The following is an 18,634-nucleotide window of genomic DNA, read 5'->3' on the forward strand; positions in this document are numbered from 1 at the left end:
ATCATCCTCACTAGCGCTACCATCGTGATCGCTGCTGCGGTCCCACAGTACATTGTTCTAACGTCGTCGTCCAGCAAAATCCCGCACTTCCCAAACAGCTACATCACGACATCGCATGGAACAGCTGAAAATTTTCCTCGTTGCAGCTGCCACACTTATATCGCCCGTTGCAAACATCTAACTTGCGGCCCGGCGTGCGACTGTTTATTTCTTTGGCGTAAAAAATGGCAGCTATCTTGAATGTAGCAGTGAACGAGCGCCGGTTGCTTGCTGGACTTGGAGCACAAATGATGACTGACGAAGCGCTACATTAAAAACTTGTCAAACGTGGCCGGCAGTAGTCAAATGCGTCAGAGCCAAAGGGAAACTACGCGTTAATGGCGTCGGCTCTTCCGTCAGCTATCGACACTCCCCGACACCACTGCCGTTCCGAGGGGTGGGGGGGTGCCGCCTCGAATGGAACAGCGGCCCTTCCATCAACTATCAACGCTCCCTTAAGCGCCGAGCGCGCATTTGAAAGTAAGACGAAAACTTGTTGGACGCTTTAGCTTCCCGTAGAATGCGATTGCGTTATCGGGCTGCTGCCCCTTATCAGCAACTGCAGTCAGTAGCCACGTGTGGGGTGCCAGTTTGCTGCTTATCGATAGCTGCCATCGGCCGCCGCCTGCGCGCACGGGGAGAGTGGGCTAGTTTTCCGTGTTGACATAGCAGCTGCTCAAGGCCAGCACCAAGAGCGATGCAACGGAGCCGAGCAGCAAAAATGCAACCACTCTGCAGTATGCCCGATATCTCGTTTGTCTCACCTTTAGTTATAGTGCGGAACAGCGGCCTTTCCATCAACTATCAATGCTCCCTTGAGCGCCGAGTGCGCATTTGAAAGTAAAACGAAAACTTGTTGGATGCTTGAGCTTCCCGTAGAACGTGATTGCGTTATCGGGCCGCCGCCGCTTATCAGCAACCGCAGTCAGCAGCCACGTGTGGCGTGCCAGTTTGCTGCTTATCGATAGCCGCCATCGGCCGCCGGCGCGCGAGGAGAGGATGCCAGTTCTGCATGTTGACATAGCAGCTGCTCAAGGCCAGCACCAATAGCGATGTGACGGAGCCACGCAGCAAAAATGCAACCACGCTGTAGCATGCCTGATATCTCGTTTGTCTCGCTTTTATTTATGGTGCGATGTTTTCGTTTCGATTGTAAGTGGACCCCCCCACTTCGGATTTTCAAGATTAAAAAAATAGGTCGACTTACAATCGTGTAATTATGGTAAGTTGTGTGATCTTTAGTCTGAATCCAAGTGTAACTTAATGAATAACTTAAAAAAGATGTATTAGTATTAAGCTTGGACATGAAAAGCATTGATGTTCTTTTTGTTGATTGCTTGCTGTCAGCCAAAAGTACCGAGAAGCTTTTCCCTCATATTCAGTTTCTTTTTTTTTTTCTACCTTGGTTAGGTGTCACATCTTTGCTTTTCTTTTAGTGCATATCAAGAGCAGCCGTTGGGAACTTGTGCTTGTAAAGTGTGAGGAAGCTTTAGTCAGATGCTCTGGCACTGATATGAAAATTTAATGCAGTTGAGTAGGCTTGGGGGATGTAGTGTCGCCTCCTGTACACCTTTGTCTGCAGTTTCTGTTAAACAGGGATATCCACCAAAGACGTGGTGTTTGTGACGGCCACTTCCAGAACTGATGTACTGGCGCGGTTGAGCAGGAAGGCTCTATGTGGGTACAGCCACGTGGGTACAGCTCAATACAGTGGTGTCATTGTTGTGCTAGTGTCAAGCCGGGTGCGCCCATGCGAACTGAGAAAGCGCTTTATGCACCCACGCAACCGCATTCCTCGAGGCTGTAGGCTGTTAGTTGTGTGACAGATGGGCTGTTGTGAGATGGAAAGTGGCTGTATGTGTCGTTTGTTGTGTAGCCGTGTGTCCACTTGTAGGCTGTGTCAGCTGTTGCGGAAAGATGCAGGGCCCGTCATCATTGCAAGTTTCCCCTGCCTTGTGCTTCTGAGACTTATTCAGTCTGTTGTTTGTGTGAAGTCCGTACCGCCTTTCACAGATTATAACATGGTGACATAAGGAAGCAAGAGATCTTGTGAGCTTGTTTTCACTGGATTGTAGCTCATATGTTAATACTGTTTAATTTATTCAGGTACCCATTGCAGCAGGATGATTTAGCTCTAGTTTTCCTTATTTCTGAGAATGTTTTGGTTTTGTTTCAGGCATTCATGCTTGTTTGATAACTGATGGTTACACTGGCAAGTGCAGAGCGCGATTGGGTAGGAACTTTTATTGTTCACTACAACAGTGTTGAAAATCCTGGGCTGCGAATGTTAGGCAAACTACAAAAAAAAAACCAAAAAACTGGTGATGTTTCTTTACTAGGCTGTGCTGGAATTGTAGCAGCATGCATATAAGGAACTAGTATTTGCAGGAGCTTAGCAGCCACATTTTGGTTGCATGCTTTCTTTTTTGTAATTGGGCAGAAAACATGACTGTGCATGATCATCTGGCAGCATTCGCCTACGATTCGCAAAAAATGTAATTAAATATATACTGTCATGCTGTTTCGGCATCAGCAGCTGAACGATGGCTGCAATGTCAAAGGTCAATGAAGGTCACTAGAGGTAAGAAGAAAAACTGCAATATACTTGCTGCTTTGTCGTTCTAGTTCAAGATGCTAAAGCCATCCTGCCTCAAGAGCTGAAATGACAAACAATGAAGAAGCAGCGATTACACTGCACTATTTTTTATGTTTCACATGACCTATGCTGGGATTTGTCGTCGTCATGATACACCACATATTAAATCACGGATACTGTCACAATACCTCTTGTGTGCACAGTTGCTGAAATGGCTACTGTAAGTGACAGCATCGACCATTATTTGTACTAAATGACCAAAGCCAAGCTCAGGATTTTTTCCTTCAGCCAACGCAGACCAAATATTGATGGGTATGCAGCTTATGATGCCACAAACTCAAGGCTGCCTATAGAAATTCTCCTGTTTGAGGCCCTTAAACAGGAAAATTATAAATTCATATGTGCTGAGACAAAATACGTCCTGTCTGAAAAATCCGGCACAAAGGATCAAGAAGACTGCTGTGAACCCACCTCGGAACCTTCAGTAAAATGCATACAGGCGAAGAAACCCCACAGTTTTCCTTTAAGACACTTGTAGTGTGCAGATTAGTTGTAATGGAACATTTTAAGTGGTGGTGTGATGAAATGCAGTTTTATGAGAAAGATCCCGGAGTAGCTGCTGACATTGATAGAAATTAAATTACTCTGTGATTGCTACAGAAGCAGGCAAAGCCTATCTGCGAATTGGTCTCCTGGTTTCAGTGACATCATTGTTCACATCTTGCAGCTGTATCTCTGCCGTGTTGCATGTCATTTTATCAGCAAGTTGAAGATTGAAGCACGGTTTATTGTGTTTCTTCGGTAGAGTGTTCTTGCGGGCTAGTTGGCTCATAGTTCCAGAACAGCTAAACTGCGCAAAAGATGAGGACATAGGCAACGAGGAGTTGCGCCCTTAGTGTTTTGTGTGTTCCTCGTTGCCTATGTCGTCTTTTGCGCAGTTTTAACCTTTCTTGAGTAGAATATGCTTCATTCTTGTGAATTTTTGTCACTGGAATAATCAGCTATCTGTTGTGGCTCCATATTGATACGGCATGCTCTTGTTGCCATGTTCATTAGCGGACACAAAAGTAGCCGTGCTTTAAATCTCTGTGCCAGTAGGGTGTTGTGTGTGACCGCTTCAGTGTGAATCCCCATCTAGTAACTGATTTGCCGTTTAAGCCTTGATTACTTCCTTTGATTCCTGGTCCTGTGAAACTGCTGAGACACAGTGGTACATGCTGTCTGTTGTTTTCACTTCAACTGGGTGTAGCTTTGCAGTGCTTGGACCGAGTGAATGGAAGAGAATTCAGATATTCGCCTGTATGTTCCAACAAGTAGGAATGGGAATTACCGACATCATGCGCACTCTTAGGGAGTTTTGGGTGTTGTGTTGTGTCATGTGCTTTTTGCTGTTATTGCTCATCATTTTCGCCTTAAGAGAATGAGCAGCACAACATGTTTGTAGTGAACGTTCTCCTTAGTGCTACATTATTTCTAATGATGTAGTTGGTGAGCATTATTCTTATGCCCCATATTTCCCTTTTGCATTCTGTCTTTGTTATGAGTGATTAAAACTTTTATGCATTTTCCTGGCTAGCATCGTAGGCCTTACGCTTTCGTCTCTAGGGCTGTGTACAGTATCTCTATTTATTTGCTCATTGTAATCTTTTTTGTGGTCCCATGAGTAATTGCGCCAATGCAGTGTTGTGCTGTGGTGTACACCATATTTGTCGGGCGACGCTTGCCAGTGGTGGGTTCGAAGGGGGTACTCATTATACCGGCATTCATTTTCTGAAAGCCTGAGATGGAGCAATACACTCCATCCAGCAGTTCTAAATATTTCTTGCCACTTTGGCTGCACAAATATGTGTAATTTTATTGATGGTGCCATGGCAGTAACACACACGTATTATCATCAGTAAAGTGGAGAAATGAATCGGAAACAGATCTTTTCTTCTTTGCTACTAGCAGCCACACGGTAAAGGTCAGAGAGGAAATGCACAAAGAAATCATAGCATACCTTTAGGGCTCCTTAGCTACTGCAGATCAGTCGGGATTTGTTGAGCCTTTTTGCTTGTGGTGGCCTATGAGGCTCTTATGAAGCATTGGAATTCTAGGCAGTAAGCGTTGTAACTATATTGTACATAGCATTGCCTGGGCTCTTTCATCATGTCAGACTTTGCATGTGATGCAAATTTGTGTTCTACACTTGATGTTGTATTTTTGGGAATGAGTACCCCTGCTCACTACAGGAGGCATTGTGGCCGCGTCGCAACGCCGAGTCATGTGCAATACCTGCGTATATCTTGTGCATTACGATTTCTTGCAAGCTCAAAGTTGGTGAGGAGGAGTGAAGAGCGGTGCCTTTGACACATCGTTGTGAAGCTGGTTTGAACGCATCGCTTTTGGTCTTGGGAAGCATGCAGGAATGTTTGTTGACGTCATTGGGCATGACACTGGATTTGAAAAAAAAAAAAGCGCGTAGGAAATCGCTGGTGATCACTCGTTGGAGTTGGCATCCTTGTAGCCTGTGCGAAGATGTGCGTTGTATACACCTTGGTTTGGGGGACAGTGCAGGGAACGATTCTAAGCAATATATTATGACATTCTTAAAATGAGAATGTCATTGTCATTTCATCTGGTCTAAAATGTCATTTCATCTGGTCTAAAATGCGATGCTACTGCAGAGCAGTTATCTGGAATTTGGCAGCTGCCCGATATATGTGAGTGGTTTCCTTCAGGGAAAAACAATCCTGTGAGCGAAAAGTAGACACACAGGGTTTGTTTTGCCAGTGTTTCCCTGTAATGTTCCGCTACACCAATTTGTGGGATATCACTTTAGCTGCAAGAAGGAATGAAAGCCACATGGTTGTAGTAGATGAGCCGATTCTAATTAAAAGGAATGCTTTATCGCTTCCTATTGAGGACTGCCATGGGAAAGCCACGCATGTCATGTTGTTGGGTCTAGCTTCCTGTCCGAGTGATCAGCACCGTACGCAGTGTCTCGCAAATGTTGTGAATGTTCTGTCCGCGAGAGTACACAAGATGTTCGTGGTCGTTAATGTTACGACTGCTGGGATCATCGGTGTACACATCCCATGTTTGGGTGTGTGAGGCCTAGATGGCGCCCTTTTCTTCTTGGGCGAACGAGAACCTACACAGTTGTGTTTACCCCATTTGCCTCTGCGATAGTGTGTTTCCGTGTCGTGCTGTGGCGATTTTTGCAGGCGTTTCTATAGATGGACATGAGAGATTTGTAGGCTTCTATGGAATAAAGTCCGCGTGTATACGTTCGAACCAATGTGTTGTTCTGCAATGGCGTCATGCCGACAACAATAGTAAGACAAGATCATTTTGCGCTCAGGTCCACAGTGGCTGCAGCCTAATGAAGATGGGGCAGAGGATGTCAAGTTTATGCTCGCTTCAGGCGCCAAGGCAAAATGGCATGCGTGGCGATGTGTCGCCAATGCAATGCTAGGACTGTCAGAGCTGCGGGATGGCAAAATGCCATGCAGGTCTTGATGCTGCCATTGAGCTCTACTGCTACTTTTGGTGAGCATTTGCAGTGAGGAAACTGTTGCATTTAATGACTGCGATCATTCTTTCTCATTAAAGGGACTCATCAGAACTCCATAAAATTATTCTGAGTAAAAATTGATTCTTTGGCTCTTCTTTTGATATTTTTGACGTTTGTCCAGCAGCTACAGATGCATTTATGGCTGTGAAAATTTTAAAAATTTTCCTGCCACTAGACTCAAACACGTGATGTCTGCAACGAAAAGTATTGGTTGCCACCGTTTTGAAGCAAATGCCTGTATGTTGCCTCTGAGATCAGCGCACACAGTTTACTTGCGATATCGGGCGGTGATGACGATACCTGTGTTTTATTTTTTGGTCTCTTCTGGCTTATGAGAGCTCCATTTTCGGAAAGAGTGGTCTCAGCGATTAGAATGCAGTACCCTGTCGCTAAAGGCAAACTTCCAGTTTGTGCTCAGTGCCACTTTAATGCATTTCACCATCGCATTTTTTTGCATGCTTGTATTATCTCTGTTTTTGGCATGAGCTGCGTGGTGTCATGCTGGCGTCTATAGTGTCCAGTGACTCGTTTTAGTCTATGACCTCCTCCTTTTTCATCAGCGTCAAGCTTGAATGTGGGCACTTGCAATTGAACCAATTCGAACTGTCTAACAGACACGTAACATAATTTGCGAGTGGAGAGCATGCTTGGACGGCTGCATGCTTGCGGTGACGCTATGGCGCTGGGCACATGGACGGCGCGGCTACGTGTTGAAGCTGGGACTTCCATCACTGACAGATACAGCGGGAATGATCGAACAGCCGTGCCTCAGTGTCAGAAAGGAGTGGTGAACGTGAAACCTGATGCGGCGTCTGCGCCAAGGGAAGCGACTTGGGTAACCGAATATTAGAATAATGTAATACAACTGTTTAAGTTGAAATATTACATGTTACACTGCAATGTTACTCTGATTATTAAAAATTAACGTTTATGTTGCATAATAAGCATTAGTTTAATGTTAAAACTAAGCATGCTGACGCGGTGCCAAAATGTTATTTTGATGTTAAAATCATAACTATGAAAGGTCACAAATTCTAATTTTATAAAATGTTAAAAACTGGAGGGGACACTTAAGCTGCACCTCAAGGGTATGATGGGATAGCGTTAATGGGTTTATACCCATATATGTGGAATTGGTCATTCTCTTACATTCATAGATCGTTGGAAGTCCTCATACCACTGCTGATGTGGTGGTATAGGGGTTAAGCGATGTGCCAATACCCTGCAAAGTTATGGTGCTGCCATCGGTGGAGCTTGTGCGACCCAGATTGCTCTTTCCGAGCAACCTGTAGCGACTAGGCATAACTGCTACCTGCCACGACGGTCACTCTGCTCACAATCTGGTGGGCAGGTTTTGATGATGCCATAAGTTCACGTGACTTATGATGATGTGACAAGGTCACATGACCGGCCCATTTTTCTACCATAGTGGGTTGCGGGAGGCTTAGCAGAATCTTGCGCCCCAAGTTGGCCATGGGGTGGCCACCCTACTACCTTGGACAATTTTCGCTCACAATGCCGCCGCCAGATTTTCTGCAGAACAGGAGCCTTAACGCTATTGCGTTAAAATCATGACCATAAAGCGCCATCGCCAATATATTCAAGTATTGTGTCTCAAACCTTTTTTCACTCTTTGTACAGTAATAACGTTTTTCAACTAGCATAACATTACAGTTAAACATCTGAGATGATGCCTGCCATAGATTGCGTGCACAGACCGAAAATTTAATTAGAAATCTTTGCATATGGCGCATCGACCACTACTACTTACGACACCATTGGCGTCGGGCTAAATAAGCGTAAGGTCATTCTATCTATTAGAAAGAGAGTGTTAGCGTTGCATGTATTAGTTGTGTATTGTAGTGCATGCCCCTTGCTTGTTCCCAAGTGTTGATTGTTGTGGTGTATCACAATGGGCAGGTCTTGTCTTGTAGGATTGCATTACCATTTTGCGATTGTTGCACATATGTTGCTTAGATGTTTAAAGTTTAGCAAATGTTATTTCATAGCTCAATTCAATGTTTGCAAATGCTAGAAGAAAAAGGCACCAACAACTATAGTAGAAGGTTTTAGCATAGCCGGACAGCTGTACGGCAAATGCGGTTACGTGTTGCTGTTGCCACCATTGCCAGGCTTGCCTAACCACATTTGCCATATGGTTAATATGGTAGCAGATACCGTGTTTACCATATGGTGGTGCTAAAACTATTCGTTGTGTACGAAAAGAAGAAAACATTTCGGTGCTGCCTGGGAAGTGTGGACGCAGGTGACGCGGTCGGGTTTAAACCGGGTACTCTGGCTCAGTAGCCAAGCGCTCTAACCACTGAGCTATCGCGGCAGACGGGTGCATTATGATATGCGCCCTCCTTTCCCATGTCTATTAAAGGGCCACTGCCTCCCTTGCACCTACTCGCCTCATGCCTATGGTCACATGTAGTGTACCCATATAAAAATGGTCTATAGACAGTCTATAAACTTCTTATAGACTCTATTGCCTTTCTATATTTCGTTTTGTCTATTCATAGTCCATAGACTGTCTATAGACAAAAGTCTACTAAAAGTGTATGACCAAAAATTAGATTGTCTATAGACTGTCTATAGGATTTGTATTGCCTATAGACTTCTCTAAGGTTTGTACATAGAGAGCCTATAGACTTTATGGGCAGAAGTCTATGGACAGTCTATACACTGTCTGAAGAAATTTTTGTAAGGGTATGGCGCTCAGCTGCCATTGGTTTTTGCAATTTACACAGCATAACTTTTGCAGTTACTCTGCTGGTGGGTAAAAATTTGCGATAAATGTCTTCACGGGAGTTGCAGAGTGCTTACACAAAATCTAGAATGCTGACAAAGGCATTTGTTTCAAGGGCGTAAGGAGATGCATTGCAAATTTAAGTTGCAGGTGTTGAGTGGAACATATTTCAATATTGGTTTGAATGCCTGAGCAGCCACTCGGCATTTTCACCCGAACCGAGTGACGTTAATGTGCACTTGTCCCAAATATTGTGACGTCACCAAACCCAGTGGTTGTTCAGATGAACAACCGGTACTTGCCAGCATGGAGGAAAAAAAAAATTGGACGGAGCGTCCGGCAATAGCCTTGAAGAGATGGAGAGAGTCGGTCCCCGCGTGGTCACGACACATGATAGCGCGCGGTGATGTCCATCCCCCGCTGCGCGCGCGCATGCGTGGACCAGCGTGGCAAACTGATTGTAGATCAACCTCCTTGCTGCAGAAGCCCGCGCCATGGGCCGCGCAACCGCGCGCACTAAAATATACCAACACCAAAACATTATGGACTGACTCAGAGGCGTGTTGTTTTCTGAGCTCTTTTTGTTTGTTACGAGGCCCGTAGGCCTCCTTCAAAGAAAAAGAACAAACACCCCAAAACTTTGCCTGTGCCTCCTTGAAGGGCCCTTGAAAAGGTTTTGAAGGTGGCTATAAAGCGCGCACATTATTTAAACACTATTGAATGTTCATGCCGCGTATAGGTCCTCATTAGCGAAGCGGTACCTTACAAGTAATTTGTAAAAGTCCGCTCTTCCGCGGCTCGCGGCGCCGTCTGTAGCCGGTTTCTGGTGCTAATACCTCACGTCGTCGTATATGGTTCGCATGACGTCACTAGGGAGAGCCGTCATGTGGACTTCATGCCCGAGTGAGAAAAACGTTTAATGCAAAGAATAAATCGCAGTTGACTGGGCCCTCATTACAGGAGCCCATTGGCTTTTGCCGCCGCTCTTGCCCGGCTCACCAGCCAAAGCTGGTCTTCCGAACGTGAGTTGGGGTTATTGATTCTTGGCATATCTGTTCCTCGGTTTCGCGTTGTCGTCGTCGTAGTAGTGGTAGGTGTCGGCGTAACCGGTGGGTGCGTTGCTATGGGAACCACTCGGGTGAATACCGGGGAAGGAGGAGAGTGGAGGAATGTAGCACGAGTCATCTGCGGCAGCTGCTGCGAAACGCTCTCCCCGACGACAGGGCCATGCAAGAAAAATTGCGGTTCTAGGGTATTTACAAGTGTCATTACCGTTGATGTCATTTTGGAAGGTTGGATGGGGGGGGGGGGAGATTTTAAATTTTCTCCAAGGCGCTCGTTGACCATAAATCGCTCCGTTTTCACGCCGGCCGTTCTTGCACGGCAGACAGCGACTCCTTCCTTGTATCTCGTTTGCTCCATTGTAATGTCGAGAAAAGAAAGACTGGTTCACGCGAGCTTGCCATCATCAACGAATAGCAGCTCGTTTATTGTGTAATTTTAAAGCAACTATTAAGCGCTTCTACTTAGGCTGCCCGCAGAAGGAGTCCTCCATAACGCCGCCATACTGGATCACGATCGCCAATATTGACTCCAGAGTGAAGGCGATGATTGCACTGCCAAGCATATATTGTCTACATTTCCTGCTAACTGTAGTGCATAGTAGGCAATATGGTGCGGCTCTTGATAGTAGCCGCTTTTCAGGGGCCCTATAGAGTTAATATACTGACTACATATGCCCAGGAACGTGGAGCATCGATCTTTTCAGATCGTTTCTAACCGCTAACATGATGGCTGCTCTTACACCACGAAACTGAAACAGACAGCGTTTCTACCACATTATTAATGCGAAAGCATTACTTGGCTATGTCGGCGAGGTCCTGTCTGCCAAAATGTGTCGGCAGCCGTTCTATCGTTTCCAGAGCAGTTAGGATCAAACGAAGGATTGTAATCAATAGAGGATTATGTGCGTCAAAATTTGGTGTTGATAGGTTTAGTTAATTAGAGCAAAAAAAGTCGGAAAACCGTCAAAATAGTGCGGACGTCGATATAGTGAGTGGATGAGAAAACAGGATAGCAATATAATGCAAAATAAGCAAATGAGTGGAAATAAAGTTTGAAATGGATTGAATTGTGTTTGATGAGTGATAATCGAACGAAAGTTTGATGGACATACAGTAATTAGTTAATTATGGCTGAATAGGCGGACGGGGATATAGTAGGTGGACGGGAAAGCAGCAATTGGTGCCAAATTTGAAGAACCAAAATATGTGGTTGAGCTGAAAGAAGGATTCAATTACAGTAACTGTGCGAACCTTCTGAAATCACCCCTAGAGGAAAAAGAGGAACAAAGAGAGGCGACGAGTTATCCTCAAAACACATGCTTTCGCATTCCTCCACGAAAGCAGACTTAAGTGCCCTCAGAATTTCAAGGCTATGGTGCTGAGAGAAAAAAAATGTTCTCTTTAAACAGGCTGTAACGCTTGTTGTAGCAGTGAGTCTTAATTTTTTTCTTGTTCTTGCGGAAATAATGTGTAAGAACACGAACTGCTGGGAAAACTAGTACCGACAACTATGGCGGTATCATGATGGTACCGCACGGGGTAGAGTAATCTCCTATTCGTGCTTCAACAACCTGTTTGGACGCCATTAAGGGCCTTAGAAAATTACGTGTAAGTTTCAGTATGGCACCATCTATAGCACAGTTTACACAGCAGTGGAATGGACATAGTTCATGTAGTTCAGCCAGCGATTTGTGTTGTAACCACCGGTTCCTCTTCCTTGCCGAGTGAGATGACAGTTGGACTGAGCCGGAAGTGCGATCCCTGTGGAAAACTACAGCTTCCAATGTTTTTCTCACTGCCGGTTTCTACGGAAGTCACTGGAGCCACACGCGCAAGCTAGGATGAAAATCGCGTCTGCGCGCCCCTCAAAGGGCAGCTGTTCGGCGCTTTTCTGTGACCAAGGGAGTAACGTTGTAAACCGGCAAGGAGAAACGCGTGATCATGAGCTGCGCCGCCTAAGCGCATTTGGCCAATCAACCCCCCCCCCCCCCCCCCCCCTCCCCCCAGCACAGACCTAGAAGTGTGATTTCTACCACTGTGCGTAACAGCCGTGGTTTATGATTTGTTGCAACGACGGCTATCTTTCCCGTTCAATCGAGGCGCGTGGATTCATTTCGCGATATTCCTGTGCACAAGGTCAACACTATGTGCCCGCGGTCAACGTAAATTTTGAATGACAGCCATTGACACACAGCTGTTATAGCCTCACACTTGCGTGTGCCATGTCACACGCACTTGGTGTCACATGTCGACGCGAGCTGCAATTCTCACTCAGGTAATCATTATTGCAACTTTTGTGTCATTGCTTGTGTCTTCACAGTCTGTGTTCGAGCGAGGCAAAAGGCGACTGTGTCAAAGTTTAAAGCCGATTCTTCTTTGGTTGCATTGGGTTCAACGAGTTTTGTCTGTAGTGTGCGGAAGAATGGTTCGGTGCAACACTACCGATCGGACCACAAGTGGATTGGACCAACGCAACCTCTGGGCCCTCGCGTTCAACTTAGACCGTGCATGGTGCGTACTTGCTCTTGTTTTAACGCGATAGCGTTAAGGAGCCCGTGTCGCAGAAAAGTCGGTGTCGTCGTCGGAGTCTGTTGTCAGCGTCGTTGACCGAGAGCGAAAAATGCACGAAAAATCCCTAGAGAAGTATTTCAGACTGATTTCAGCGCTCGTCCTGTGTCCCTCTCTAGTCCTCGTTTGTCTCGCGCAAAGCCCACCTGCAAATCATGGATTACCAACTGATCCAAAACTCCACTTTGCTCAAATTCTAGACGGACCGCCTAGGTGGCCCATGCAGGTGGCAAGTGGGCCACCTGGGTCAAGTGACCATGTGGCGTCATCGCAACCTGCCCATCAGATTGTGAGCAACCTGCCCACACTGACAGGAGGCAGTTAAATGGTTAGCGGCGAGAGGTTCGGGAATAGGTACCTGGTTCGCACAATCCCGACCGGTGGCAGCGTCTGCCATCGCAGAGTAGTGGCGCATCGCTTAAGCGCTGCACCGCTGCGCCATGAGTTGTATGGGGCCTTCCAGGGCTCTACGAATGTAAAATAGAGAATGATCAATTCCGCATATATGGTCATAAAACCCATTACGCTATTACATCATTCCATTAAGGCGGAGCTTAAGAGTCCCCTCCAATTTTTTCCGTCCCCCTTTCTTTGCACACCATTCTCCGCTCACGTAGCATTTCAGGGGGAGACAGAGTCCTTGCTTTCAACAGTTTATTTGGTCTGGCTAGACATGAGGCATTGTTTTTGGTCAGGTGAGTTCAGAAAGTGAATGTAAGGAAGGCACCACGATGCGCAGGAATGGAGTATGAGCTTTGTATGCAACTCCCCTTGTGAGGACTAGGACACTGAACAAGGACACTGAAGTGTCTAAGTAAACACTCGGCCACGTATGAGACGGTGAGACATCGTCGCACCAGTTGTCCTACTGCAAATTCCCTCCAAGGACAGTCCCTAGATACTTCGGCCTTTTCCAAATTGTCAGTGCGTTTTGCGGGGGCAAGTAGGGGAGATCTGGGTACGGCCTTCCTTGCGCAACTGAGGTGGTGCTCCAGCGGCGGTCGCTTCACAGAGGGACATCCTGGAAGCAGTCCTGCGGCCACGAGTCTGCGTCTTCCTCGCTCGGGATCTCCACAAAGGGCGACTGCTCGGCCTCGGCCGCGGCGGGACTGCGGTACTCCTCGGGTGCCGGCGCCGTCTCGCCCGGACGACGCAGCGCCAGTCGAAGCGCGTGCACCCACGAAGCCAGCTTGTGGAAGCGCTGTCGAGCGCGGGCAGACCACCTGCGGGCACAAAGCAGTGGCTAAAACGATCCGAGCACATAGTGAGTGAGTATGGAGGTGCGATGTGCGGCGCGAAAGAGAAACCGTTAACATTATTCACTATCCTAGGTATCGATATTCTGTCCTTTATACAACTTCCATTTACTGTAAGTGGGAGCGCCTCGATCCCCTAGTGGACGGTAAATTTCTTCGCTGTTCGTTGCTAAGAAGTGAAGTGTGCTAAGGTTTTCTTGTCATAGGGCATCTGACTTAGTGAAATGAGACGTTTTGATCGAAGAAGGGATTCTGCCCTGGTGCAAATTTCTGCAGCGTGGCGTTAAGAAAGGTGAAAGGTCACATATGCGCTTCGCGAAAGCACCTCGAGCACGCTGCCTCGCTCGGGAAAAGTTCCGTTATGGCACCAAAGTACATATCTCTAGGAAATGTTGGCTGCTGCGAGCGCATGTTAGCACACGACTGAGCATATACTTTCTCGGAGACATTGGACGCACCGTACGCGCTGTGAACAGTAGTGAGCTTTAAATTTGTTTCCGCGGCGAAGTAAATCCTGCTGCAAGGGGGAGCTAACTCCAATTATTGCGTGGGGCTCAACGAGGCGAGCAACATGTACGAGTAGATGAGAAATATAGATCCTTGCTTGAGGTCTCTTATTGTCTCTACTTCCCACATCCCCCTTTCCCCAGGAGTTCTTGGCTTGATTCTGATTCGACGGATTACAAGCGGACCTTAGCAGAGCAAGCGCTGCTTTTCATGAGGCCCTAGTACTGCCTCCAATAAAGCTGTTTTTCTCTTCCTTTCTCCCAGAGGGCGTGTGAAAAAGCCCACTCCGAGTTTAGTTCACCAAAGCTGTTCACGTCATTACACATCAGATTCGAGGATAGGTGGAGGTCCTCCATTAACCGCTGAGGCACTAGTTGTCCGCAAGACCTACCTGGGAGGCCGGGCCTTTTCCGGAGGCTGTTTCTGCTTGGGCTGGCCATGCAGGCGGCTCAGGAAGCTAATGAACTTGAACCGCCTGCAGCCCCTGCTGTTCGCCGTTCCACTGGCGTCAGCGTCCGAGCCACCGTTGCGTCGCCGGTGTGCCAGACACACGGGTACTTCCTCGGGACCGCTATCCCCATGGTAATCGCGAGTCTGGATTAACTTCTGGCAGCACTCTACCAGCTCATCCGGGATGCAGTCACCAGAGGCCCTTGGATCGGGGACGGCACTGGTGGTTTGGCAAGACCGACTCACGTACCGGCTCATATGAACCTCCATATATCAACTGTTCCGCACACTGTCGGTCTGGAGCTAGGTATGACTGATCTCTAAAACGCTGCGCGTGGCGTTCGATGCGTCTTTTTCTTTGCCAGTGTGTTTGAGCTCGTGTCCCATGCAGGAAACCGCGCCTGGTTCCGCTTGGGAACACCGATTAGCAGAAAGTGAGAATGTTCGGTTTCGATGTTCCCAAGTTTTCAATCTTTGGAAGGCCTGGCTTTCCTTCATATTCATGCTCACTAGCCTAGGAAAAAATAGAACTACAAGAATATATCCAAATAACCGGTTTACTGCACACGTAAAGAAGAAGAAAACTTAATTGCGCAATGTTGCTATGGTCTTGGGCACAGCAGCAGCTAACAAAAAATTGAGGTCAGGCTAGCATTAGCCCCGCACGATACAATTTATGGCCGTTGGGCTTCACAGTTACAGCAAGTACACCACTATTGCTTCCGGCTTGATGCTTGCTGGCGTGGCCCGCCGCTGCAGTCAGCAAGGGCGGCGCTTTCGATTACACTCCTGGGCGTTCGACACGTAGCCCGAACCAAGACATCCCCGCAAAGGACACTTGCGCCCTGGCAAAGTTCACATTGTACTCTCGCAAGCGGGCCGCTCGGTTGGCCCTTAGGTATCACCGCCGCGCTCACCCACGTGCCAGCTTCACTCGCTAAGAGCCACCCGGCTGACATGCGCAGCTGCTATGCCCTAAAAAAACATTCCTTCAAAGTAGCTCTGCGGCAAGCCTCTTGCTGTGTCCTGAGCGGACTGCAAGGTACCCCCGGCACAGCCACCACGGAGTACTTGTATTTTTGGGATATTTCTTTATTTGCGCGTTATTAAATGAATTGAAGACTACTTTTCGCAACCACGCGAACAAAACAACTGCTCCTGGAATTCCTGTTACCGTACAGACCAGAGCGATTTGTCACTCATCAGAGATGCACGTCATCAATTCTACTTGCATGCAACGTGGTTCTGCGTAGCTTCTTGTAAATTCTGTAATATAAGCACTGGCGACGACAGACGCCTTTTATTCCATGACGACTAAACATTCGGCAGCTACCTTGTGCTACCCCATTTCAACCGCCTAACGTGCACGGGAATTTTTCGAATGACACACACTTAGCGCAAACTCTCTTATCAGTATGAAGTCTTGTGGCTCAAGAATAAACCCGATAACTTCTGCAGAAGAAGTATTCGCAGCAGCATGCAAAGACGGCTTTAGAACTTCTTGTTGGGCTAGGTGGTGCATGTTGTAACAAAAGTACTGTAGCGCAAGCAAGACGAACACAAGAAAGAACCACAAAGGACTAGCGCTAGCGCTAGTCCTGTGTGGTTCTTTATTTTGTCTTGGTTACGCTATAGTTCATTTGTTACAGCAAACATGGCAGCGGTTTGAGGCTCTAGGTGTCTGTTTTGAAGAGAAGGAGGAGAAGTAAACGTTTTTTCTTTCGTCGTGGTCATTACCCTCAGTCCAGGATTCCTTTAAATCTTGCCGTCTGCGTGGCCCTGGATATGAGGTGTCGCTGTGTTTCCATGTAAGGGCTGGTTAGCGTGTGCTCCCCTGCTCAGGAATCGGGTCGCCTATCTTGGAGATTTTCGGTTTCCCCTGCCACGCCCATACCACGTGATGGAGGTCTCCATGTTCTTCAAGAGAAAGATTGAGAAAGGTTTTTAGCTGTGCCAACTTCCACCTCTTTCTGCTAAGGGGCGTCGCTCAAGAGAAATCTTCATTTAACAGCCCTCGTGGCATGATGGTTATGGTTTATGAGAGTTTAACGACCCAAAGCGACTCAGGCTATGAGGGACGCCATAGTGAAGGGCTCCGGAAATTTCGAGCCCCAGGTTTTTTTTAACGTGCACTGACATCGCACACTACACGGGCCTCTAAAATTTCGCCTCCATCGAAATTCGACCGCTGCGGACGGGATCGAACCCGCGTCTTTCGGGTCAGCAGCTGAGCGCCATAACTACTGAGCCTTTAGGCGGCGACCCTCGTAGCATGAATTATCACGCGTCTTTAGGTAACGCTTTTAAGGACGCTGCTAACTTAGTGCGCAGATTTAGCTGGTGGTTGCATAATTTGCGGCATTAAGGGTGTCTTATAGACTCCGCTCTCCAAGGAAAGTTCTTGTCTCGCAATGCATGTTTTTATTTTCTTTCTTTTTCTTCGTGTGTCGGGTTGGCACCGTTGATATGGTCATTCAGTCGAGCTGTTAGTGTTGAAAACATCCGTATATCGGTTTAAACTAAACACCCGATCAATTCCACGGCTTCACGCGCGTGAAGCCAGATCTCGAAGCACATCTCGGGCCGAGACGGCAACCACAGCGTATGGTATATTTCAAGAAATGCATTTGCTCAAAGTCTAACTTGTTTCCGCGAATCATACTTACGCTAAGTCAGGAGTCGGAGAAGTAACGTCAAGGCCGCGGAAGCCACAAGAACCTTCTCGTTACACAGAGAAGTCACACACACTCTGATAAAGAGCAAAAAAAAAGCATTCGTTACTATTTGCTTTGTCCCTACAAATATGCTTCGCATGACGTGCAAATATAATTGCATTGTGGCTCACTCAGAGGGCAAATAGTATTTCAATTTTCATATCAAGACGTTTAATCGACGCCACTACCGCACTGACGGCAACGAATGACATTATAGCAGCAGCGGCCGTTTTGCAGTGAGAAAGCGCACATACGCTCCGCTATACGTCTGCACTATATCCCGCCAGACACTAAAACGCGCACACAATGGGACATGGCGCTTAAATACGTCAGTTATGACACAACTTCATGCTATGACCGCTAAGCCCGCCACATTTTATATACATCGCTTTTCGCTTCATGCTGTTCGTGTCTGTAACTCAGAAAGAGTACGCCTAAGATTATCGTTCTACGCGAACCCTGCGTCAATGCGTAGGGGAAGCGCTTGTGTCGTCAAGGCCAGTGTCAGCGACGAAAATAGGTAAAAAAACAAAAAAGAATAATTAGAGTTCTTACACAAGCGCACGGAGACAAACGACACTGCCACCGGGGCGCCACCGCAGCTACACATTGTGACGTCATTAGAACACTGACGTGTGGGACGCAGGAGAGAAGCTCGAGTGGCGCTTGTCGCCGCTGACTTTTTGGAGACGTTAAACTAACGGAAGAGCACAAACATCATGAAATAAAACACCCAAGTTTGAACAACCCACAGTCCCCTCTGGCTGATATGATAGTCCTGTAACTTTCATGCCACTGTTAGTCTTCACCTGTGGACTCAGTTCGCCAGCTGCTCAGTATGAACCTCAAACAAGCCTCCTTAGCCTGTCTACATGCCCGAGATCGCAGCGACGGCCTAGGGGATTGAGTATCCGCCTCGCATGCGTGGGGTGCGGGGTTCGATCCCCTGTGCCGCCGAGTACACACCGGTTATCCAATGGGTACAAGTTTTCCCCCGACCAGGTCGGCTTATCTGTTGTGAAATGCTTAGGAAATGGACCTTTGACCCCACCTTGAGTACGCAGAAATACCTTCTGCCTTGGCGCTGTTTGGCCAATGTCCTTGCACCATAAAAGTTCTCCATAATCACCAT

At 47.2% G+C, this 18,634-nt stretch overlaps 1 protein-coding gene across 1 annotated transcript; it reads right to left on the reverse strand.

Moving 5' to 3' along the window:
* Nucleotides 1-13,224: 13,224 nt before the first annotated feature.
* LOC144136449 (uncharacterized) lies at nucleotides 13,225-15,139 on the reverse strand. The gene is made up of 2 exons (XM_077668781.1): nucleotides 14,730-15,139; nucleotides 13,225-13,798 (listed from the first exon to the last, which is right to left on the reverse strand). The coding sequence occupies exons 1-2, from the start codon at nucleotides 15,056-15,058 to the stop codon at nucleotides 13,582-13,584; spliced, it is 546 nt and encodes a 181-aa protein (XP_077524907.1). The 5' UTR covers nucleotides 15,059-15,139; the 3' UTR covers nucleotides 13,225-13,581.
* Between the last annotated feature and the right edge of the window lie 3,495 nt (nucleotides 15,140-18,634).

The sequence above is a fragment of the Amblyomma americanum genome, chromosome 6 (assembly GCF_052857255.1).
Source record: "Amblyomma americanum isolate KBUSLIRL-KWMA chromosome 6, ASM5285725v1, whole genome shotgun sequence".
NCBI classification, from domain to species: domain Eukaryota; kingdom Metazoa; phylum Arthropoda; class Arachnida; order Ixodida; family Ixodidae; genus Amblyomma; species Amblyomma americanum.